This window comes from Perca flavescens, chromosome 2 (genome assembly GCF_004354835.1).
Source record: "Perca flavescens isolate YP-PL-M2 chromosome 2, PFLA_1.0, whole genome shotgun sequence".
NCBI classification, from domain to species: domain Eukaryota; kingdom Metazoa; phylum Chordata; class Actinopteri; order Perciformes; family Percidae; genus Perca; species Perca flavescens.
The window spans coordinates 29,589,408-29,615,192 of record NC_041332.1 but is presented as its reverse complement, the minus strand read 5'-3'; the positions used below and the strand labels follow the sequence as shown (position 1 = coordinate 29,615,192).

At 40.7% G+C, this 25,785-nt stretch overlaps 2 protein-coding genes across 2 annotated transcripts in view; one reads left to right on the top strand and one right to left on the bottom strand.

Annotated features, from left to right (window-relative positions):
- The window catches only part of lrba (LPS-responsive vesicle trafficking, beach and anchor containing), a 194,805-nt gene that overhangs the window by 102,468 nt on the left and 66,552 nt on the right, over positions 1 to 25,785 (top strand). The window contains exons 38-40 of the mRNA XM_028592089.1: positions 8,629 to 8,753; positions 13,254 to 13,397; positions 15,331 to 15,467. Of these exons, the coding sequence (XP_028447890.1) occupies positions 8,629 to 8,753; positions 13,254 to 13,397; positions 15,331 to 15,467 (406 nt within the window). The remainder of the gene's footprint in view (positions 1 to 8,628; positions 8,754 to 13,253; positions 13,398 to 15,330; positions 15,468 to 25,785) is intronic.
- On the bottom strand, positions 16,873 to 18,632 carry mab21l2 (mab-21-like 2). Its single transcript, XM_028592075.1, has one exon. It carries the CDS (start codon positions 18,239 to 18,241, stop codon positions 17,162 to 17,164), a length of 1,080 nt encoding a protein of 359 aa, XP_028447876.1. The 5' UTR covers positions 18,242 to 18,632; the 3' UTR covers positions 16,873 to 17,161.

The window sequence follows — 25,785 nt, the reverse complement described above, 5'->3', positions numbered from 1 at the left end:
AAACATATAGCATAAACATACTACCCGAAGCGATGCAAGCCTGCCTTCAGTTATGTTAATCTTTTTTGTAAACGAGACTCGTCGCATCACGCAGGGATCTCCAACACCAAAGTCCTTAAACGGGTTTAACGTGAAACCCTCCACCGCATTAATCATGCACAGTGACACGTGTCTGGGACAGAAAAGCTGTGATGGGGACAAAAAGGATGTTGCCTAAATCTCTGGGGAGACTTTTCAAGTTTGACAGACTTGTGTTCCATTAGTTACATAAAATAACGTGCCACGAAGGCCCTACCGTGCAGTCTGGATCATGGATATGAATTAGAATATAGCCTTAATGATAACATTTACCTCGACTGTATATACAGTACAGTGGCTGGGGCTGTAAGGAATAGTAACAAAGTGTCATGGTGTAACATATTAACAGCTGATGATGTCCATATGTTAGCATGGTTAAGTGTTGCAGTGTAGACCCAGACTCAAAAGATTACGCTCAGTGGATCATTTAAAATGACAAGAAAAACGTAAATGGTTCCGTTAAAACTGGTGCTTTTTTTTTATCATTATTGTGGAAATTATGTAATGCTTTCTCTCATAATGCATAGATTTAAGTTTGGATATCACCTTTTATGCTCCAAATATGTTCATTTGAATTGATTGTGTCAGTTATCACAATTCATTATTCACCAGAGGAGCTTGTTATGATACAAAACAGTGATCCTTGTTGTGAAGACTCGGCCTACATTTTTCCTTTTTCCCCCCAGTAGATCTGGTCAAGTTTGCATGTTCACCACTTGTAGTAGAAGGATGGACATTTATCTAACTTTTATATCTTTATTTCTCCAGTTTAAAGTGTGTGCTGTGCACACTGCTGTTGATTTATTTGTCATTGTGACAATAATTAAACTTAAGATCAGCGTCACATTAATTTGTAATTCTATTTGTGTTTATTTTCTTCATTAAACATATGAGATATATAAAAAATATATATGAAATACATTTTTTACCAGATAATTTTTATTTCAAATAAAACCAATTCCAATTAGCTGAGCTTCTCTCCAAACCTTCCACGTAGCCTTAGCAGCGGCAGAAAACACCCTCTGAGGTACAATTATCCCTGGTTGTGAGTCATTGTGTCACTACATAGACTGTATGCACAGCGACAGTGGCCACAACTGGCGGCGAGAATCAGCAAGAGGTTTTCAGTTAAACAAATTTACCCAAATCCATTTACATCTTTTACACCCGCTTCTTCCTTTTTCTTTTTGTTAAGGCCATCAGTATTGTTCGTCCTCTTCCTAGCAGCTCAGAAATGTAATGGAATCCTTGTTATGAAGTATGAAAGAGGGCCGCCATCCCAGAAAGACCAATTACACCAATTCCTGCCTCGCTGCTCGCAGCCCAGTGTGACTCTGTAGCAACTCTCAGATTTATGAGTTTCATATACCCTTAAGAAAGTATATGGCCTTGGTGGAGCAAGGTCATGATAAAAGGGTGCTGATCAATATCTGAATGAAAAGCCATTTGGGAAGTTTTTAGGGCTTTTTTTCCTCCCCTTCTTTCTTCCTGGATGCAATATCTGCAGAGTATCGATTGTCCGAGGCCAGTAGTTAGTCAAAGGCTATCTCCTTTGACTAACCCCTTTGCAGCGTGTGTCGTCGTGCCGTCCCCGTGCCCGTCCCCCCCCGTCCTTGTGATAGATTGGTATACTTGCAGCCACTGTAATTACACCATGGTACTAGCAGGTCATTCATTTTGCTACGCTCACCATTTGCCAAAAAATTGCCTTTATCTTTAGAATCCAGCTCTTTCAACTAAAGCAGGAAAAAGGCCACATAAAATACCAATGTCTCGGTGTAGAGAGAGGAAGACTGAGGATCACCCTTTACTCGTAGATCTTCAGCTTGTATTCTTGCTGTAGATTTACTTTACACCCCCATCCCTGGGTCTGAGTTCAAATTCAGCACCACCCTAAGAGGATCAGACCACGGGCGATTTGTGATGTAAATGACTGATATTGATTAAAGATGGAGGGACAGATTTATTCATTCAGGAGTGATTTTGTGTTCTAGCAGTTGCAACATTTATAGATAAACAAACTTGAAAGAAGAAAATTTAATTTACTATAGTATGGGCTATTTCTACAGAAAGTCTAATTATCTTATGAGCCGTGTAAAACAATGTGACCATGCTAAAACTTTGGCTAAGGTGCAGTATAATTCAGAAGTTAATGCAGTGTGAAGCAATATACAACTACAGAATTAACAATATGAGCAAAAATAATAAATCACTGAAAAAAAAATTTAGTATTTAAAATCCAAGACAGACTTTTTCTGTTAGATGACTTTCTCGAATGAAGAGATAACTACATGGCCGTTACAGTTAGTCAGACTTCTGTTGATTTGATCGCCTCAGTCACCTTGCAATGGAGTCGCTGCACTTGACACACACACAGGCGCACACACGCACTGTGCTATAAGTGCTGTATAATGGACACAGCCGTATGATGGAGAGAGGGGAGGAGGTGCTCATGAATAGCAGACAGCCTCGCTAGATGAGATTGCCGAGCCCTGCATCACACCGAAGCAGGACACACAACCGACTGCTATACAGAGTTCAAGAGAGATTGTTTTATTGTTTAATAAATGATCAGCATACTCCTTACCTAACAGGCAAGAGAAGTTCAATTTTTTCAATTTTGTCTAGTTTAAAATCTTAAACTAAGCTAGAATTTATGATGTTTTGCTTTAAAAAAAAAAAAAAAAAAAAAAAAAAAAAAAAAAGAGTTTAAAATCGGGTGTTTCAGAATGATTGTTTTTTGCAAGTTTTTTCCTACTAGACCCCTTACTGGTATTGGTGTTTGAGGTATAAACGTGGACTCATATTTGTGTTTTTAAATGTAAACTTAAAAAAAACCTTCTTAGACCTTACCAGTCTCCGCTGACCTTGAGCTTCTCCACTGTGTTTTTCTTTTGGGGTCTGTTGGAAACGTTGGCTATGTGTTCAGATTTGTCACGCCATTCAAGATCAGCTCTGAAAGCTAGAGGTCAGAAGATTATTACAATGGGCCAGTAATGGCAGAATTATGCAACTCTGGTCCAGTGGATGCCCTCATTACCTCGCAGTAGTGGTGATAAATGGCCTTAAATGCATGTTGTCAAAATCACAGGAAAAATGTGACCCTTCATCAAAAATACAGATGGTACCACTTCAGCAATGTAGCAGGGGAGGTCTGCAGACACTATTTGTTATGCAGTTGATGCTTGGATAATTTTAATAAGGCAAACCGTGAAGCTATTTTAACAAACAATAAAATCAAGTGCAACATTTTTCATTTTATTGAAAAATGCTTTTTCACCGCACGTTACGTCATGTTAAACATTCCCGTCTTTGGTCAATATTTACTACCTCACTAAACGGAACACTTTCCCTTTTACCTCCCATGAAATCTGATATAATTAGTGTGCAATTGTCTGGCTTTTTGTTGGTGAATTTACACTGAGTGTAATTGCTGCTAATTGGACGCTGTGCACTAAGCTGGTGGTAATTAGGGCTCGATTTGCATTATTTCATTTGGCTGCACTGCATTGTGGGGAGTCTGAAGCCTTTTGCCTCCCACCCATGGGACTACTTTGATCCTCACAAGCCGGTGATGTTGCAGAGATGCAATATCAGTAGCTCCTTTTTTTTTCAGATCGCTTTTTGAAAGCTCTTGGATAAATTGGAGTTAATTGGGAGGAGTGGTAGGTGCTTATGTTGCCTTGGTAATGAGAGTGTGTGCACTATTGTGTGTTAGCAACAAATTCAGTGAAAAGGGAGTTAACAAGCAAAGGAAGAGAATATGCTTGGACTTGAATTCCTCGGCTCATATGTAGGATTCACATTTTCAGTTTTCATTTATTTTCTTCAAGTGCATACTCTCTTTTATTTGTTAAATATATTTTTACAAAATACTTCATCACAGATCTGGTGTAGTGTTGGATTACAATATTTAAATTCGAAAAATAGACAAATGAAATGACCTGATCCTGTTATTATTAATAAGGACGGGCAAAATTACATGTGGACATTCAAAGTGATAAGATGGAAATGTTGCTGGGTCTGTGACCCGAACATTACCTCTGGTAAATCTTGTAAACAACATTAGCTGAGGTGAATTAACATATACACACATGTAGATGGTCTCCTGTAAACCTCATTGGGGTGGGAAGGATAAGCATTAATGCACATGTAGAAAATCACTTCGGCAAGACTTAATCATGCCAAACAATTTCAGTGGGAAGGTATTTGGTCCTGTTTCATTTTAATTTGAGTCTGGAGATACCATCGATGTGATCCCTGCCAACGTTTGACAAAGAGCCAGTGCTCAAGCAACCAGTCCTCAACATGACAAATCCTCAATCTATTCCCGCTCTCGCGTTTCTTCTAAACACATGGTTTATGCAAATCAAAGCAAAATGATCTTAGGGGTAGCAGCAATGTTTGAGCAATTTGAGGGCTGCCAATAGGAACTGGCATTAATATAAAATAAGCAAGGAGAGAAATGTCTTCTGCATATGCGGGCTCATTGACTGTACCCAAATTAATTTAGCAGAAAGGTTATGAATGACTGTTTGTGCCAAAGTGCAGTCGCTTGTGGTGATATATGAAAGCATATTCACTCTGCTTGTCCTGCTTGCTATGATAAAGGTCATGTTATCATTTACATAACATCAAATGCTTTGAATATGAACCCATGCAAAAACATAGTAATATGTTCTTTACCTCTCCATATTCACTCAAGGTAAATTCTACCTTTCCCAAAAAGCCAAATTCAAATGAAATAATATAAAATTAATCAGGAAGGGAATTGCCTTTCTTGTTCTAATATCAGTTTCTAATGTCCGTTTGAAAGCAAAAGAAACTTTTTAAAACTGGAAGTGGTGAAAACGCTGTGATGCATCCGTCTCCGAAACAACGCTGTCTGATTGAATCTTGATGGATGGCAGTCATTTGTCCCTGTCAGCAAACGAACAATCGTGCCATAGAAATGGCAGTGCTATCAAACTTTCAGGACCTGCAGACAGAATCTATTAACATGTTTAAACTGGCCGATAATCCCAATAATACATCATGATTAACAGAGGTTACTTGGAAGTGGATTGGGATTGTTTATTTTAGGGTTTCTTAATGCCAGATTAGTATTATATTAAGGATAAGATTAAACCTCCGTACCCCCCGAGGGAAATGGGGTTGGTGCAGCAGGGAAGTGTATTAGTCAATACAACAAAGGAAAGAAAAAAATATCCATACTCGTGTATAAGATGAATGTATAAAAACAAAAAAATCGATATGTCTTTCTAAAGCTCTTTTAATTTGGTTGAAATTGTAACAATAGCATTTTGACGAACTATCTGTATTATAGACCTTTACTTGGAAAAATGCTAGTTATGTTTAAACAAAGGGATTTCAGTCATCGGCTGTAATCATACTGGCATTTATACATTCTTGTAAATAAACGTGCGTCTTGCTTGTTACTTGGAAAACGGCACCCATGTTTCAGGCGATTGTATATTGTAGAGGACATCGTTCATGTGGTTCACTTGGCCCTCCACTTTCAAAATAAGCATTTCATTAATCGTGAACCAGCTCTCATACTGAACACGCGTCACAATTAAACAGTTTGTTTCGCATGTCACCTAACCATGCCAGATCTACTTGGACGCCGGCTCTGTTTTGATGCAAAAGGATAATTTAATAGCGCAATTGAAATCTTAAAGAGCGCACCAGGAAAGTATCTCCTTGCAGCGTGTTGACGGTTTGTGTTTGAGTTTATTACATTGAAGGCATAACTGTTTTGTTAACTGATTAGGGAGAGAGCATCATAGCATCATAAAAGGGGAAACTTGAGCTTTCCCATTCGGGCTCTCTGTTGGTAAACTTGCTCAAATTTACAACTCCAGAGCCCTGAAGAGCATCCAGAAGATGTTTGGGAAAAAAAAGAGAAAAGAAAAGAAGGTAATTACTATTTACTACTTCCCATAAAACTCCTTCGGACTCTGTTTCATCAGTAGCCAATGTGGTCTACATTAGAAAGGCTTGGTATGGCTCAACAAATTCTCTTTAGTACACACAAACTCAGGGCTTGCGCGTGTAAGGCTTGCTGTGTTATATATCTAAGTTTTGGCCAGATTTGAAAGGACACACTCTGCCTCCGTCAGATTGTCTCTACCCCACTTTCATCATCAGACGGCAGTCACTTCAGGCTTAACGAGCCGGCCCTTCCAGACACCTTTTTAAGACCGAAGTAATTACTAATTACACAAGTGGTTGGCGTGAGCCACAGCACAACGCTGGCCCTTTGTTATTTTAATTGTTGTTATTTTGAAGAATGGCGCTTCGGTAAATTCTGCCAAGGATGCCCTAGCAGAATGGATGAGCGCTGAATAATTTATCATCTTTGTGGAAACACACCCAATGTGTGGCATGGGGGTTGCATAGCGCTGTACTTCTCCATTCTTGTTACGGTGGCGCTCTCATTGGGGATTGATGACGAGGTATCTTTCATCGCGCGTCCACCTCTTCCAGCACCCCATCATTAGGACTTCCATTGTCGCCTGTTCATGGCACGCTGGATGAATATGACTGGCAGAGGAGGTTTGACTAATTACTCCAGCCAATGGTTCCCATCCTGATGGATTAATGTGTATTGTGTGAATCAGACAGACCCCACCCCCCCCACCCCCCTTCCACGCGATATGAGACGAGTGCGTCCTGATTCGGAGCTCTGCGCCATGGACAACCTTGATAATTATTTTCATAGATGAATACCATTGCAGGCAGGATGATGAAGTGGCCATTTGCGTTCAGAGACTATCGCATGCAAACATGGAGCAGGGTCTTTGTCACTGGCGAGAAATCTGGTGCTGCACAGGCCCGCGTCCCTTGTGTCTGTCGAACTTGCATTCTGCACACACACATGCTCTCTCTCTCTCTCTCACGCGCTCTGTCTCTCGCTCTGTCTCTCTCTCTCAGTCTCACTGCTCTGTCTATACCAAATCTTCATTCCCATTTAGACCATTTTATACATTTCACAAACCTCTTCTCATATCGAACTCTATGGCTGTCATCTCTGCCATGAATTTACATCCAGACTTAAGATATGAGCAGCAGCCAGGCTCCACTAGTCATCCAGTCTTTTGAGATGGGTTCTTTTTCCGTTTTGTTAAATCAAATAATCAGTGGTTTTCATTAGCTAGGGCATACAGGGTTTTAAGGGACCCACTTTGAAATTGTATTTATTTTCTTGCATAAAGCTCCTTTCCCTTTTAGAGGCCCCAGTGTGATCATTGGTGTTGGACTGAAGATTTGTGAGGAGCCCCCGGCCAGAGCGGCGTTCAAGAGTAGATCACATAAAGTATGCTGGGGTTCCCCCGTCATAGTTTATGCCACTGAAACCTTAAACTGTTTCTTTCTACACCTTCCCAGGACACACTGCAGCCACTTTTGAATAACCTGGTCATGGTTTTGTTTTTATTAGTTTAGAAATATTTTGTATCGTTAAAACCTTGATGACACTTTTTTTTCTGGTTTTGTTCTTTAATAAAAGATCAGTCTGTGGAATACAAAATCATTTTATTTTCTAAAAGTGATTTTCTCATGAGAACATTTAGTACAAGGAAAATGACTATTTGACTTGAGTCAGACAGTCTCAGATTTAGTCTCACGGAAGACCCAAGTGCATGTTGTTTTTTTTCTTTTTGTTAATCATTAACACATGAGCTTTTTTTACATTATAAAGAAAATGGATATTCATGCCGCCTAATTGACACACAAACGGCTTTGTTTTGTACTAAAAAATTCTTCAAATTCCAAAACCCTTTTAAACTGGAAAAGAAACAATTGCTCATGGAATCAGAAAAAAATATTTTCTTTATGCTTTGTTGTGCCTCCCAAGCCATGGGTGATACATATTTTAGATTATGTTTTAATTACCTCACTTTCAAAAAATAGAAGTCAAGGCTATGTGGCCGCGACTCATTAAAAGTTAACACTTTCTTTTCCTTGAGAGCAGAATGATTTACTGACCGGGCCTGGTAAAGGGAGATGTACATTGGAAAGAAAAATAGGTGCTGTAGACATTGATTAATATTGGTAATGCTATCCAACCCCCTCCCCTGTGTTTGTAATGGCCTTCTCCTTATCCTGGTAGCCATGAGTCCTGACAAGAGGTATCCTGCTGGGCTTCAAATGAGCCTAGAATGGAAGCACGTGCCACAGAAGTGTGTGGAAAATGATCACGCTGTCATATGCTCATTCCACTGCGATGTACTTAGTGCTCAGTTCACCTTCTCAAAGAAAGAGAGAGAGAGGGAGGAAGGAAAAAGAGATAAAAAAGAGAACACCTTATCCTCCGAGATGGAGATACTGTCATTGTCAAGTGCAATGATTTTGGGGTCTAAACTTGTGTACAAGTGAATGTTTTTAAAGAGTGATTCTGAGAGTTTAAAAAAAAACAAAAACAAAAAAAAAACACCAAACACAATGCTGGCTTTATGTATGCTTGCTCAGACCGACTGCTAATGCGGGGCTGCCATACCATGCTGGCTGGTAATTGCTAACACATGTGCTACCTCTGTCTCGCTGCAGCCGGCCGAGGGAGTTCTGGCGCCTGGACTACTGGGAGGACGATTTAAGGCGGCGGCGTCGCTTCATCAGGAACCCCTACGGATCCACTCACTCAGAGGCTGCGCTCAAAGCCGCGGCCGAACACGGTCAGTCCCATCCACGAGTCCCAGCCTGTTGTTTGCACTCCCTTTCTTACTCACTCGGTGGTAGCACCGTAATACATGGTACATGGTAATAAAAATTAGTCTTCCCGTTGCAATAAAAGATTTATTGTACCACAAGACACAGTAAAATAGCACCCTCATTTGAATTTCACAAAGGTAATTTCATACTCTCACTCTCATTATGCAAAGCTGTACTAATAATGTGTTCGCGGCATGCTTCACTCACAAATTCAGTTTTAAACTGAGCTATGAAGGAGATGAAATGTGAAATTGTGTTCATTCTTTTTTCTTTGCTGCGTAACAGTGGCTGGTATCAGTGGTAAGTAGCATTCATGCTCCCTCCTCTATTTAGTCCCTTATTAAGATTTTTGCATTTTAATGAGGGGTCATTTTGGAATGAATGCCCTTGATGCATTCCTTTGCAGGACAGTTAGATCAGAGGTATACTAATGGATGTACCTTTTTTATTGTCAAGGTTAAATGTATTTTGAGGTGTATGATTATGATGAATGTATTGAGTTAATGTAATAAGTTGTATTGGTCCTTCAGGTTAAATCTACTGTCCTAGTGAAACGCAAATAGCAGTCTGCCGTTGAAGAAAGATTCCACATTGTACTTGGAGCCTCTTAAGATGTGGGAAAATGTAATGTGGTTTGGAAAAACTTTGTCAATACTCTGCTATTACCCAAAGTACAGAGTTCTCATTAACACTAACAACATGGATTACTTTTCCCCTTAATATTCAAATAGGTCAGATCATTTTTTCATTGTTTCTGTGCGTTTCTCTATAAAGACAGGTGCCGATTTTCAATTAACCGCGTCTGAGAACAACTTAACATTCCCAGCAGTCACTTCTAACCACAACATCTGAATGACGCATGTCCCTGCATTAACACCAGGGGTCGCATTTCCGCTAGAGTGCACGTAATCCCTAATTTCTGCAAAAAAATAAATAATTCAGCACAATCATCGTCATACCAGCTCAATCAATGACTCTCTCCAGTAAATGGCCATTTCTGAGCAAAAATGTCCCCAATGTGTCACCTGCAAAAGTCCCCTTAAATGTAACATCATTCCCAAAGACAAATGGCAGGTGTGACGGGAGTCAATACGAAGGTGATCTAAAAGCAATAAGTGATGGGGATCCCAGGATCCTGGGAGACTTGGGGTCTACAGTAATGGCTGCCGTGTGGAGGCAGCTGCAGACCGAGGCCAGCTGGTCGCTGTTCTTCTGTAGCAAGCCTCTGCATTTTACTCGTTTCCATCTTAATTCCTCCTCGTTTTCCCTTAGCTAGTTCATGACAGAGAACAGACACGTCACTACTGCTCTGTCACTGGCTTCTTTTAGCTGAGGAAAATGTGTTGAAGGCGCTCCGTGAGTTGGCTCGTTCAGGTATTTGGTCAGGTATTCAATTTTATTCAAAACTATTTCAGCTTATGTGCTGCAAATATTCTTCAATGGGGGGAGCAAAAGAAATTCCTGCAAACAAGATTTGGTTTCAAAGTCAAGTCTGTGTAAAAATAGCCAGCAGCCAGTTGCGGCAAGGGTATGCTACCTCAAGAGAGTATACTGCCCGGGCCGGCTGAAGTATGGGAATATATCATTAAAATAACTCTTTGACATTGAAGCCTGACGGCATCCATTTTCTGATGTAACCTTTCGTCTTGTTTTAGTCGACCCGACATTTGTTACGGAAGTGCAGCTCAAGATGAGAATGCAGGGCTGAGTTTTCAGCCAGAGCACAAAGGTCATATCTGGCTGTAATTATATTCATCAGATGCAGAGGGGAAAATGCAGGCTCTCCCCCTAAGAAAATATTTAGTATAAGATCAAGCCTGAATTTACCCTAATTTTCTAGCTACTTGTGGCTGCACTTTTCAAATCTCACGCTTGATCATAAATTTAGAAGCCATGGAAAATATTTAGCCTTTTTTATTTATTTTTTTTACTGACTGATCTATTATAACAAAGTGTTATTTTGTCTTTTTAAGAAGAGGGAAATATACGTCTTTTCATTTAAACATGGAGAAAAATGGGCATTTCTGAGTTGAGGGTATGGACAACTGTTATCATTCATACCGCGCCAAGATGATTTCCACAGGAGAGTGTGTGTGGCTGCCAGTAGGCTTGAGTAGGCTGTTATGTATTTATGCCTGGAAAGAACCATCTTTTCTGGGGATTGATTTGGTCTGGTCCAGGGCCCGTGTACCAGAGGTGGCAGAGTAAATACCTGAAGACTAATGTCTCTGTTCTGCTATAATCAATACTCGCCTCATGACCGCTCTCCTGGCTACGCACCCGTTAAAAACAAATTTGTTAATTTTGACAATTTAATTGCTGCGACCATGCATGCCTTGAGTTGTATAAGCAGGTAGTTGAACCTCTCAGTCGGGAAATGGGGTCTTGGAAAAAGTGTAACCCGTTGGGATTTCTGCACGTTTCTGCTCCCTGTGCGATGAGTGATGTGGCTGAAGTGCCCTGCTACATTTGCCTGCTCTTTGCATAGATTAATTTTGTAATTTTTTAAAAATACGCTTTCATTTAAATGACATTTAAAAAAAAAAGTAAGAGACTAATAATTTCAGTTAATTCAATATTTTACACAAACATTTTGATAGTGTTAATCCCACTGATAACAGCTTGTACTTTAAAGTTAAACATGATTCCACACACACACACACACACACACACACACACACACACACACACACACCTCAAAGTTGTCAAATAAAAAACCGTATCCACTCCAGGAACAGAGTGAGAAGTTAGCACATATGTGCATATTTCTTTAATGTGTGACGTAACTGATCAAAATAGCTTTTCTTGCTGTTCCTGTCTGTCTCAGCCAAACAGCGTGCTGAGTGGTCAGTATTTGTGTTGCACTTACTTCAGTGATATACTGAGGAACTATTAATAACTTGTGCTTAAGGGTAGAATGAGAATGGATCAGCCCAGTAACAAGGTTTAGTTGCATCAGTCTGTGTATTTGTAAGGCATGATACTGTATGGTGGTAGTACAGTACTTTTACATTGGGGTGAGAATTGCTTACATGTTTACAGTGAAATGCAAAGAAGTTCAAATCGATCTCTGTATTTTAAGCTCATAAGCCCCCTGTCCACTTGCTTGGTGTGAATACAATGGCATGTGGTACGTATTAGAGGAGCTGGTAGTAATTTCAGTGCTGCTAACTAAAGAATCCTCCAGGGAGGCTTAATTACAGGAAGACCATTCTAAATATCAGTGAGCTGCATATTTTCCACGACAAGAGATTTTTTATCCTAGCTCTTCTAGCAGTTTCAAAGTATATAGCCACATAACGCGATTGTGCATTTTTAGGAAGAGCAATAGATCTTCCCCCAGGTGATGATGAAAAAAAAAACAAGTCCAGTATGTGTTGTATGCTTCTCTCTGGATTTAAAACTGGGTTGCTTTTACCAGACTGCTGATAAAACATGCACAGAAGCAGCGAGAGCTCTCGCTTTATTGCCAGCTATGTTTACAAAGAGAGAGGACTTGCCAGCCAGTCTTTGTGCTGTGGACTTGTGTCTGTGGATCCTTACCATGCACCACTGGGGAATGCAAGGCTCCGTAAATGTTTGCAGATTACCATTTTTCTTAAATAATCCATTTGGAACCTCAAGTCACGTTGAGTTGAAATCAAAATGGGCATTGTGCGACCCTCGTTTTGTTTTAGATGTGTTTGAATCATTTTTGTGTGAAATGGTGTTTTTGTTTTGGGGCAAAATGCATATAGGGTTAAGATCTGTCTTTTGTCTGCCTTGTGTTGCTTGTTGTTTTCAGTTTGTCCGCACTTAGCTCTGCAAGTCTGAAAATGCAACACAAGTCAGCATTGCTCCTCACTGATGAATGTAGGTTAAACGATGAACTTTGTAAATGGTTTAGTCAGAGGGTAAACCCACTGTACTTTACAAAAGCTGGCCTTTTTATGTTGGCAAAACAAAGTGTATACCCACCTTTGGAAGATAGTGTTTTAACAACTCTATAGTTTAAGTTTACTAAGTAGTCTCAAATCCACATGCATTTTATGAAGAGTGGTAAATGAGTGCAGTTCTGAAAATTACATTGATTATAGTGGAATTTTTTGGAATTTTTTATTTACCACTACACTAGTGTCTGTCGCTTAAACAAAAGCAGTGAAGAGAAAGTGTAGAGAAAGCTGTTTTTTTTTTTTTTTTTTCATATTGAGCACATATTTTTTTATCAGTCAATCTAAAAATAACTGTTTCCTGTTTGTAATGGTTGATTGTGATTGCTGTTTTTAGAGAGAAAAAATGTCTGAGTCGGGTGTTTGGTTGCACGTAAAAAATAAAATCTGTTCAAATGTGTGATCATTAAAAAAAAATGTAAAGCCATCAAACTGCGCTGAAATAAAGTTAATCAGACTTATTGTGTTAACCTACAATACAATATGAAATAAATGTAACTCATGTACCCCCCCCCCCCCCCCCCTCCCTCCCAGCTTCCGAGGAGGATATTCTCAAAGGCAAGCAGTCCATCAGGAGTCAGGCTCTGGGAAATCAAAACTCTGAGAGTGAGACATCACTTGACGGAGACGATGACACTCTGTCATCCTTAGAGGAGAAGGACCTGGACAACTTAACGGGTAAAAGAACGGCTCATCTTCTTCACCTCTCAGTCAGTCTCACCCAGTCACACCCCTCCCAGCCCTGCTGCTGGTGTTGGTTGTCCTGCAGCCCAGGCAATATAAAGAAACCTGCTCATTGCCATTTTCATATAGCTCAATATCCTTCCATTGTGTTGCTGTACTAAATAGTGAGTCATATAGCACTTTGTCTTGTGCACTGGCATCCTTATCTCCCATAGGATTTCATTGATTTTCCCATATAATGTTGCTGTTTAGCTTTGATACCACAGTGTGTTTCTTTTAGATATCTTGTAGCATCGCCGACTCCTTATGTGTACAAGGAAAACAGGCTTTCAATGAAAGCCTCAGCCAGTCCTATTAAACCCCTGGACAACTATTTCATTATGGCCCCACTATCCTAGGAGAGTGCTGGTGAAAACACAGTAGTTTTAGTTTTCGGTCTGCCACTGGAGGTCTGCTTCACAAACATACACACAGGCCTGAGTAGCAACATTTTTTTTAATTGGTTTATTTTTTTATCCAGCAGTAGCCGAGTTTATCCCAGGATACTGCTTACCCTGAAATGGCACATTATGTTTCTGATTCAAGAAAAACCAGCATCGCCTAAATAAAACCTCCCCTGCATGAGCCTAGTAGCCTGATCAAACGACTCCAGCTCAACCTTATGTGACATTTTATCCAACTTGCGATGCTGTCAGTCCTTTGTTGCTTTTGATCCGTCCGATATAAAGAATACTAATTAAATAGCATATATACCGCTAATCGGATTGCTGTGTAATCCGCATTTTTATGTGCAGTGACAGCGCTCGCCAGACTAAACTGCATTAATGGGGCTCAGAGTGCTATTAAAATAACGCGACTGGAGGACAATAGGATTAAACGTTGAATCCTGTCTAATAAAGTGGTGTGTATACTGTGAGAATATAGAGGAGAGATCATCGAGGAGAGGTTCAGCTTTTCCTCTTAAGCAGCTGTCTGATTCAGGTGTAATTGAATGTCTTTGACTGAATGGAACAAAAAAAAAACAACAATGTTATTTCAACCCACGGATAACATGTCAGTACTCACGGGGTTCACGAGAGGCAGAGGCATGAATATATATATATATATATATATATATATATATATATATATATATATATATATATATATTATATATATATATCCCATCCGTTTGCAGGAGTGTGCGGGTGCTCGGGGAAATCAAGCCGGGCTCCGAGCCTCTTTTCTCCGCAGCGCACATCTGCAGATACAATGGCTCATATGTGCAGAGCTAACACCCACAGCTCCCCTGAGCCGGGCTCTCATTGTCATTCTGGCATAAATTAAGATTGATGAGAGATTAAACAGTGCTTCACCCAAGCGCCCGCAACCAATGCATTCTGACTGGCAATCAGAGTTGGACTTTTTTCTTCTTCTTTTTTTTAATAATTTATTTTAGTGCGATTTTTAGGATACTTAGGCCTTATTTGGGGAACTATAGCTACATAGCAGTCATACAGTGGGCAGCTATGTTTTTTTTTTTAGTTTGATCTTGAACTCATCGATTAATTGTAGATTATCAATTCCAGGAGGAAAAATACAGACCGTGTGTAGCCTTTAGCCTCCCAGTTTAAATATACTGCAACTCTTAATAGTTTTATATAAACATACCTCTTTGGAGAAACATTCTTACCTTTTTGTTTTAAAAAATAGCCGTATACATGATCGCTACCTTTGGCGTGTTTCCCTTTCCCACTTATCATCTTTCCTTTTTAATTAATTAACCACGTCCACGGTTGAAGGCCAACTGTCTGCCAGGCAAACCGCCATCAGCTCAGTGCAGTCCCCCCGTTGAGGTTTCTATGTTTACCATTACTGCGTGACGCCAACGTGTTTCCCCCACCGCGGACAGGGGCTTCTCTGACCGGCGTGTGTCTGTCCTCTCCAGGCCCGGTAAACCTGAGCACCAGTGGGCAGCTGGTGGCTCCGGCCGCGGTGGTGAGAGGCACCCTGTCCATCACCGCCTCCGAGCTCTACTTCGAGGTGGACGAAGACGAGCCGGGCTTCAAGGCCATCGATCCCAAGGTAAGAGACTCGGGCTCCATTGATCACGACTCAAATGGTCAACCCACAGAAAGCCACGCTCGAATGTCCTATAGTGCTGATGGTGGTAAATGCATGCAGGCTGGCGAATATAACCTACAGCTTGTACAGCTATAGGTTGTTATATCTCAGTATCTACAAGTGTGTTATTTTAAATGAGCAAAGGTACTAGAAGTGAGTTATCGCAACACGTGGTAATGTGGTGTCAAAGAGGAGATTCAAGTCGTGTCATTCTGTCGTTGAAGTTACAATATGACTATATTGGAATTGGAAAAGATTTTTTTTTTTTTTTTTTTTTTTCCTTAAAATACTTTTGGTATTTCGGTGCTTTTTCACTTTTACAAAACGACTTTTCTTCATGAATATTTTGTCAAGTCATTTTCACACCCTGAACATATTATATTGTTAATAATCCTAGTGGTGATAGGACATTCAGTGTGTTTGTAATAAATAAATAAATCATCAAACTGTCTTTGTGGGTCAAACATAACGGCAAATGGATCAGGCCTTCCTATTAGTAATGATCATGCAGCTTTTTTTTTCTTCATGGTAAACAAATACAAAATAAAAGAAATGTTACGTTAATATTAGCGAGTGCTCCCAAATAAATAAAAATCATAAACTGTAAAATGTGGACTAGTTTTGGTCATTCTAGTCAACCGTTAACTACAGAAGCCTGCTGAGCCACAGGTGGTTGTGTGTTTGTGCAGTTTTAACACCGCATGAAATGATCGTATTCCTTTTTAAATGTGAAGCTGTGTATTCAAATATGTTTATTTTAACAGCATCCGCATTTATTTGAATGCGAGTTTTATACCAGAATCCATTAATATAAACTTGACAATAAATGTGTCATATGAGCTACTCTGCGTTATCTAAAATCAACCGCATTAATCAGATTAAGGCTTCACTTTTTTGCTGTAGGCCCCTGTGCTTGAGCTGTTACAACAGAGAGATGCTCCCGGGCCTTTATATTAACATCAGCCTGTTGATTTACATTCATTCGAAAAATCATTTAAGGCCTGTGACGCACTGTATAAATAAAGTAGCCTATGGCCTAAAGTCGACAGTCTTAAATTTAGTAAAAGCTAAAGCTTTTTTTTTTTTTTTTTTTTTTTTTTTCTTTTCCCAGTGTTGAGCACAGGTCGGCTTTCTCTCGTCAAAATGAATAACTTAATGATTCTCGTTATCAGACAATAGCAGAACATAAAATGCAACAGATTTCCCTGTCATATCAGCTGTCAAAACACGTCAAGACACGAGGCCAAGTTGTAATTTAATTTGCAACATTTTTATTAACATTTCTTTTTTTAAGTCACATAATGAAAAAAAATTGAACTTGGCACGCTACATTTTATTCTTTCACTTAACGATTTTGTGCATATATTTAAATAAAAGTTTCTTCACTTTGTGAAAACATTTAAAGAAGACAACTAAAAGTTATTACATTTATCTGAAAATGTACCTTCACTTTCTCTCTGGCAGTGGCCCAATTGCTCCATTTAAAAAGGGTTTTGTGGTTCGCTGCTCTGCTGCATTATTTTTGTTACTGGTATTTATTTTATTTTTCACATTGCTTGGAGAATCAGTCGCAGAATCATGTTTGTCCTTCTCTGAAGTTTTTTTTTGTTTGTTTTTATCCCAAAATGTCTCTCGGCTCTGTCTCGACAATCACTTTATAGTTTGTCCAAACTTTTAGCATTGGTGAGGATTTCCCTCGCTAGTCTCCATGTCTGCTTAGCAGCAGCCTCCAGGGCCGAGTGAGGCTTTCCCTGAAACAAGTCCAAGTTTGGCAAGAAGTAGTGGGGGCATCTGCGGCACTGCAGGCACGATATGAGCTGCAGCAGGATGCCATTCAGTCGGTCTCCGAGGCAAGACTCGTCCCAGTCGGTCTCTCTCGGGTGCTTCTCGCACTCGTACAGCAGCAGGGTCTTCATGTGGTAGTTGTGGAGCGGCTGTCCCGGCAGCTCCAGGTGACGGTCCCTCAGAGTCTTCAGGACGGACAGACACTTCTTCCTGCAGCCGGCCATTAGCAGCCTGTTCTCGGCCTCGCTGAACTGCAGCACCCAGGCGTCGCTCTCCGCCGAGCTCTGCTTCCCCGTTAACGAGTAACACTCCTTGGAGAGGAGGTTAAAACCCTCGGCTTTGACTTCTGCTACCCGGTTAGGACCGGGCCAGGGGATGTGGGGCATGGGCCACTGGGCTGCACTCCTGGGCCAGATCCCAGTGCACTTGAACGCGGGGGTGATCTGCACCACGTACCTCTCCCTGATCCGTAGTCTGACCTCGCTGGTGTCCGCCACCATCTTCACCACGTCGCGGTAGCTGCACTTGTCCACGGCCTGCGCCACCAGAGTCTGAAACCTGGAGCGGATCTTCCTGGCGGATAGGTAGCCCGAGGCGGTGATGAACTCGACCCACAGCGACATGCTCCTCTTACGGCCGTCGCTCAGCTTCAGCACCGCGCAGCCGGGCAAGGAGCCGTCGTCCACAAAGTTGAACACCCCCATCTGGTTGAGGTAAAGCACCACCTCGAACTCGTTGGGGGAGATGACCTCCATGCCCTCGTAGCGCGCATCTATCTCACTGAGGGAGCTGATAAACCGGGGCTCCTGCACTTCCACCTCCTTCAGGACATCCGACACCACTTTGCAAACCTCCCTTATAGTCTTCGCTATGGCCGCTTTGCGCGCTTGGCATCTCTCGTTGTGATATTTGTTAAGCTGGTAAACCAGCTTTGCCTGCGTCGCAATCATGTTTGGGCAGAGGTCCGGGCTGTACACCGGCGAGTCGCAGTAAGCCGACGGATCCAATGCTTACCGGTAAAGCCAGAGGCAAATGCAGGAAAAGTGTGTAATCAAAAGTTTTTTTGTTTTTTTTTAGTTGCTTTTAGCAGCGGATGGACGTCAGTGTGAGGAGGAGGAAACGGATAGGGATGCAACGTATTAGCCAGCTAAATATCAGTCCAACTCATGAGCACTTCCAGCACCGCTAGGTAGATTCATATTCAGGTCGTGGGTCACCATCCGTGTCCTGGGCTGCGCGCGCTAAAGCCTAAACCATCGTCTGTGACCACTCATCTCCTCTCGCTGTTATTCTCTGTCTCTGTGCCCCCGCGCTCACTTTTCGTCCACACTCAGCTGCGAGCCGGACTTGTGTAGTTTATGAATGGTTCCTTGAGCAAGAGTGAAAGGGGTCGGGCTTCTCCTCCTGCAATCATGTGCGGAGCTGTCAGTGCAGGCAGCCAATCAGAGCACAGGAGCTCCAGTCCGCCTCAGCAGCACCGGGGCGCGCGGAGCAGTCCGCTGCTCCCAATCCGCCACAGGAAAACACAAACCTTTTTTAGGTTTAGACGGGCGGATTCCCGTGTCCACTCTCTGAAGCCAGCAGTAAAACATTTTTCAGTGGTCCTCTTTGCGCGTAATTTCGCTCGGTGCGTTCTAAGGAGTGGAAGTGTAGCCTAAAAGCAAAATGTGAGTGACAGCCTTTAACTTTAGACCGCTTGTATTCTACGTTTTCCTCTCCGTTTTTAATTGAATGTTTTTTTTTTTTTTTTTTTTTCCTCATTTTTGAAAGGCTCAGTAATTTGCAGCGTTTTTTTTTTCTCTGACTGACAGCAAGTATTACTTTTTTTTTTTTTTTTTCATTCATTGGTTTACGCAGCATGTCCTACTTGTGTCATACAAAGTCCCGTGGACTGTGTTGGCTTAATCTTGAAAATACTTCTGTTTTATAAATTTAAATGTGATGTTAGCTTTTTCGAATTAGACATCTAACAGGAATGGTCAGTTGGTCACATTATTCCTAAATTCAATTAAAACTGTCCATAATTTTTTACTCATTCTCTTAATTTAATGTCCATTCTAATTCCTTTTTATACTAGGAGAAGTCCTTAAGCTAATGTCTTTTTTATCACATTCATGTGAAATTGTGTGTTTTGATAAACAATGAATATTATAAGCTGTTGAATATTGTTAAGCCATTTATCATTTTGTTAATGCACGTTTAAAATCGTAAATGTGTTGAGTGCACCTGCAGCTTAGGCTCAGAAAAGCATGAATTAGAGTGCCTGAAACTATAAACTGAAATAAGTTTTTTTTAAAACTATTAAGTTGATTTAAATGTTATTGGACATTTAGTCTTAGATAGATATAGATTTTCTATATTGTCCACAAAGGTAAATTAATTGTGCTCAGGTTAGTACCATACTAACAAACAATAAATAAATAAATAAAAAATCAAAACCACAGTAGAAAACACGATTCTAGACAAGAGAAAAGACAAGTTTTTAAAAGTGTGTGTGTGGGTGTGTGGGTGTGTGTGTCACAGTCAATATTTTGGATTGAGTCAAATAACTGAAACAAGACATGTGTCCGTGGCACACAGACACGTTATTTGCCCGTGGGTTTATCGCCGTGAACCTTGTCCATACTGAATAATTTAACCAGGGGTCTCTCTGAGGTTGTAATTGAAGTCCCCTTGTCACCCACACTTCATGTTGGAGGACTAAAGAAGCCATTACTTTCTCCCAAAGACAAGCGGCTGCAGTGTGAGACACACATAGTGCTGGAAATATAAAAACCTGCAGTGAAAGCCATATGAAATGTTGAGGAGAGGTATTGTTGCAGCCTGTTACCCTTTGTAGTCCTTTTGACATGTGTCCCCTATTCCAGTTAACAAGGTCATAGTAATTATTGGTGTCTGGCGTAAAATTGTATGGAGCTAATTGGACATTTTCTGCTACTTTTAAGTCTCCCTTCTTTCAAGGCTTCAGTTAAATACAGGTTATAATTTCAAGTGATTATCGTTTTTGAATAGTCAACAAAACCGGTCACTTCCTCACTGCCGCAGTAAAATTACAACTGTTTTATATAGTTTAATCATTCCTGTCATTTAAAAAACTATATCTGGCCTACAGTAATAAACCATGGCCAGTCAGTCTGTAATATTTTGAATGGCTTTCGGTAAGTGTTGATCACAGACAATAAGGTTGACTGCATACATGCAGCTACATTATGGAAAACTGTCCGTATATTTTCTCTGCATTAAGCAGCATGTGCCTGTTGCCAAACCTTATTTCCGAGGCCATAAATGGCAAACACCTGGCAAATAAAATGCAAATAAAATATGCATACGCAATCATTTTACGTAATACAGAATATTGATTCAACAATGATTCCCAGAAAGCTATTTACTGATATGAAGAGGCAAAGATTAATGAGCCCCTCTCCCCTCCTTCATAGTTAAAGCATCTTCTGGACTTTATCGTGTAGCTTTTTTTGCATGCGCCGATGAGGCTTTAGGGAGTGTAAAGTAACTTCTGATAAAAAAATATGTAGAATTGATCATTTATCTTGAAAGACCTGCTGAATATTTGAGCTCATTTCAACACATTTCATAATGCCAAATGCCCAAGTTAAAACACATTAAATTAGATTAACATGGAAACCATCATATTTGTTTCATCTTTTTCAAAGGCATAAACGTGCCACACAAACTATATATTGTATTATATACAGTATATTAATTTTGACAAGCAAGGCTTGTTTGCCCACCTAAGGTAGTTAAATTAACTTTGGCCTCAGTGGAGCGGTTTAGTGTCAGATTCACCCGTCTCGACCAAGGAAAAACATTCAAGGGGAAACTTGCATTGCATTGAATAAATGAGCACACATTTATTTGAATATTGTTCCTAGAACTACTAGATTATTCAGAGAAACTGTCAAGATGAGCAACAGTTGACTTGGCAACAGTTGATTTATTGTGATATTTAAAAGAAGTATTAAACTGAGATTTGGCATTCCTTCCCTGTGTATCACACTCAAGTAAAATGATAGTGATCCCAATGTTTAAAAAAAAATAGGATAAAAAGATAAAAACAGAGAGAAATAAATGAGCAAAAAATGTCTGGCTGTTTGATTTCTGGGTGACTGTTTATTATCAGGCTCACCGCTCCAGAGAGATTAATCGACGCTACTTGGAGAGCAAGTGTCCAAATATTATGAAGGACATGATAACTGTAGCTTAATGAAATATATGGCATTCATATGGTGAATCCGTTTTTGCTCACCAATCAAACCATACGTTTCTGAGCACTATGTTCATTTTCTTATTGCAATGTAGAATGGACTGCAGTGGATTGGATTTTATTAGAATCTGCCAGTTGAAGTGGAAAGGTCAGCCAAAAGTATGTGTATGTACATCTCATGTGCCGAACTGTAAGTTACAGTCATAGGTGGAAAACAGAAGGAGGGTTAGCACACTGGTGAGACAGCTGGGAGCAACTGTGGGGGCATTTGAAATAGTTTTTAGTTTATCAAATTTTTTATTTATTTTTCTCCTGTCCCACCCACCCCCCCACCCCCCCTCCCCCCCTCCTTCCCTTTTATGGTGGAATATATCTAAAGACACAGGCCACCTCACTTATTCATCCATTCTTGCTACTTCTTGTGCCCTTTATCTCCTGAAAACGTTCAGAATTATCTGTGGTGCCTAAAGAGTTCCCCCCCTGGTTTATATTGACTGGAGAAAAGATCTGGGGCCTGTCAGAGAGCTCTTTGATCTGAGTCTCTGTGACGACTCCACAGTGATCCCCTCACGAGCACACAACGGCGTCCATGCCTGTGCAAATCTCTGCCAGCTGATGAGTAACCTCACTCTCTCATCTTTTTTTTTTTTTCCCCCTCTTCTTCTGGCCTTGCTCTGTCTGTCTTTCCTACGGTCTCAGCTTTATTCTTCGTTTCCCTCTCGTCTCCTACCAGATTACGCTGAGTACCCCCAGGTGGCTCATTACTGTGTATACTACACAGTTTTCCTAACAGTTCACAATTAGTAAAACAACCTCAAAGACATACAGTAATTTCTCTTAAAATATATTTGAAAACATATTTGGTCCCCTTATATGCGGATCCTGATTCTTGAGTGTCATAAAATAAAATTTCAGTGATAATTTTGTGAGTTTAGTTCATCTCCTTGTTGAATCCTCAGTCTGAATCGCCAGTATGTACTATACATACAACAAATACAAAGTGACAGTCTCTTAAAGTAATTTACAGGAGAGTGCAATACATCTCCAAATGTTATGGCTACATTTTATGGCAAGGCCTTAGAGATACTTGAAGAAGGCAATAGGAAAAAAATGGGTTTGTTTGCAACAGAATGTGCAACAGTTTCCTCCCTGTGTCTGTTTGACTTGGTGTGCTTTGTAATTCCAAGTGAGTGATAAGGGAGGGGGATGTCGAAGCTTGGCATTTTTAGGTAGTGCAGTTTTTTTTTCTTCTTTCCTTTCTCTGGAAACATGATAGGTGTGTGGCACAACACAGGCACATGTGCACATAGACTGACATCGGCACACGTGAACTAAGCAAGTGAATTTTTGATGCTGTTCACACATTTTGTTGCTGTCTCCCAAACCCGATTGGACCCAGCTGCTCCCTCCATAGAGGGCTCAAAGAAAATCATCGCAGGCAACTAATTGCCTGGCAGGGCCCTGCATCTGCTCGGCAGATAGCAGAACTGATGAAGTCACAGAGCAGATGTGTGTTTGTTTGTGTGTGCGCGTGCGCGTACGGCAGCACTCTGTGTTTAGACACAAACCATCAATATTACATGTGGAGTTATTGTTGTGGAGCCACTCCTGGAGACTACTAATGCATGAATGAGGAAGTGAAATTTGCTCTACTTCCAGCTGATTGGTCAAAGGAAATACCAGCAAAAACCTGATTGGAGGAACAGTCCCTTAGATCCCCATTGCAATCTGAGTGTATTCTAAACTATTCCTGTGTCATGATAGAAAACGATTTACTCTAACTCTGGTGTGAGTATGTAGTACCTTCACAGTGGCAGAATAACAAATGTATACTTAAAATGCGGGAACGCATTATCGGGGTTTCGCTGGACAATGTTATCCCACAATCCATCACATACTGGAAATGGAAAATATTGAAGATTGAGATGAAAGCTTCAGCAACAGATTGATAAATACAAAAAGTAAGTTAAAATATTTAATAAAACAATTTTGCTTTTTATTTATGAATCTTTCAAGTTGGAATTTGAAAGCTGCAGATTCAGGTTGGCTAACAACTTGTATAGTCATGTCAGTATAAAATAGTAAAGTACATATAATTGCTTATAATTGGATTTCCTGTGTGTGGGTGTGTGTGTATATATATATGTGTATATATATATATATATATATATATATATATATATATATATATATATATATATATATATATATATATATATATATATATATATATATATCTCATTGTCAACTTTAAGACATTGCATTTACTTTATACTATTAGTGTAGTGTAAAATATGTGTTTAGGGAGGATCTAATTGATGGGGAAGTAAATAAGATTATCACTCACTGGGCCACACAACTATTTGAAAATCAATTATAACTGCAGCAAATCATAAGAAAAAAAGTATTTGTTAAAATGGCATTTTAATGTCAACAGGTCATTTTTATTTGACTTGACAAAAACGAAACGGCTGATATACGTAAGTTTAACTGTGCTGCTTTTTTTCTTTTCTTTATTTAAACTCCTGTGGACATCCACACTGTGTTTTCAGAAAGTTTTAGCCAAAGGCCAGAGAGAAAAGAATTTCGGAAGGAATATCAGTACATTTTCCCTAAAGGTCAGTGTCCAACCTTGGACTATGTAATGATAAAGCCCCCACTGAGAAGACATTTGTAACTCTAATTAGTGGGGTGGCGACGTCTCCTCTGGGTTAGCTGGAGTGGCTGAATGGATGGTCACTCAGTCAAAGAAAACCACCCTGGTGTTGTGTCGCGACCAGTCCCATATCGTTAAGCTCTCCCTAAAGTGTCAAACTGCTGCGACTGCACCCCTCCCCCCTCCTCCTGCTCGCTCCGCCAAACTCCCATGGTCACCAGGGACAACCTTCAGCTGCAGCTGCCAATCACAAAGAGCCATGGCAGCGAGAGGTCTCTGAGAGAGGAGCCTATTGATTTTCCAGTTAGAGCCTAAGTAGTGTGTGCTATAGGACTAACGGACAGCCCAAGCAGGTATGTCATTATCAATGAGCCCAAGGAAACGGATCCCCTCACTCTCACTCATTCATATTGGCCTTGTTCCCTCCCTCTGTCTCTCCCTCATGCCGTTCCACCATCCATTCCCTCCGCTCTCCTTGTCCGCTTTGACAGTGCATCCTGAGATGGTCAATAAATCGCTCAGCCACACCACAACGACAACCGGCGGAATGATGGGTTGGGATGACCTTCTTTCTCTTAATGTCCCCTCTTTCCTTTACTCTTTCACTGTCTGACCCTCCCTGCATTCCAGGTACAGTAATTATAGCACCTGTGAGAGATGAAACGTTTCCGTACTGGAGACCCAATCATTAGCATCACAGCCGTCATGTGTTCCTCTCTGTTTTTTTCCCGTTCCTCGAATCCTAAACATCCAGGGTCAGTTTAATCTCAAGCATCATTCCCTGCAGCCCACTTTGGCTCACCCAGTCATCAGGAAACCCAATTATTATCCTACTGCTCCTCACGATTTGCCTCACTGCTTATGTCAAGTCACGGCCCAAGCCTTGGGAACTGTTCAACATAAAGACATGTGCAAACAATTACGAATGATTTAAGCCAATTAGAGGAGATAAGGCCAAATAAAGGTTTAAAGCTTCCTGAAGTGAGTTTGTGTTCCCCAGTAGAGCAGTAAAGTCTTGTTAACTTCTTTACTGTCCCTTTATCGCTCTCTCTCTCTGTCTCCCTAACACGAAATACACATGCAGACCACCTCCTCTCCCTTTTGAGTCTCAAACCGCATCCATGGTTGTGATCTAGTCTCTCATATTACACTCCAGTTGTTTGAGCGAGGCTATATCAGAGATGATTAGATCATTCTGTAAGGAGGTCAGCGGTCCCTGGCCAGATGTGGGGTGTTTAAGAGTGATGTTAACGATGGGCCTCATCATCATCTCGGTCTTTGGGTATGTCAGTTGGTCGGTCCACCAAGGCTCAAATTGGATCGGTTGCCATGACGTGTTATACAGGTATTTGTGGTCCCCAGAAGATGAATCCTATTCACATTCATGATCGTCTGACTTTTCCTTCAGGTTGAGGTTGACACTTAGTTGTTAGTGAAATATCTCAACAACTATGGGATGGATAACCATGAAATCCCCTGAGGATGAATCCTACTGACTTAGATGATCCCCTGAATGTTCCTTTAGGGCCACCATCAGGTCAAAGTTTTCACTTATCCAGTAAATGGATGCATTATGTCATTTAGTACAGTCAATCATATCCTCCGCAGGATGAATA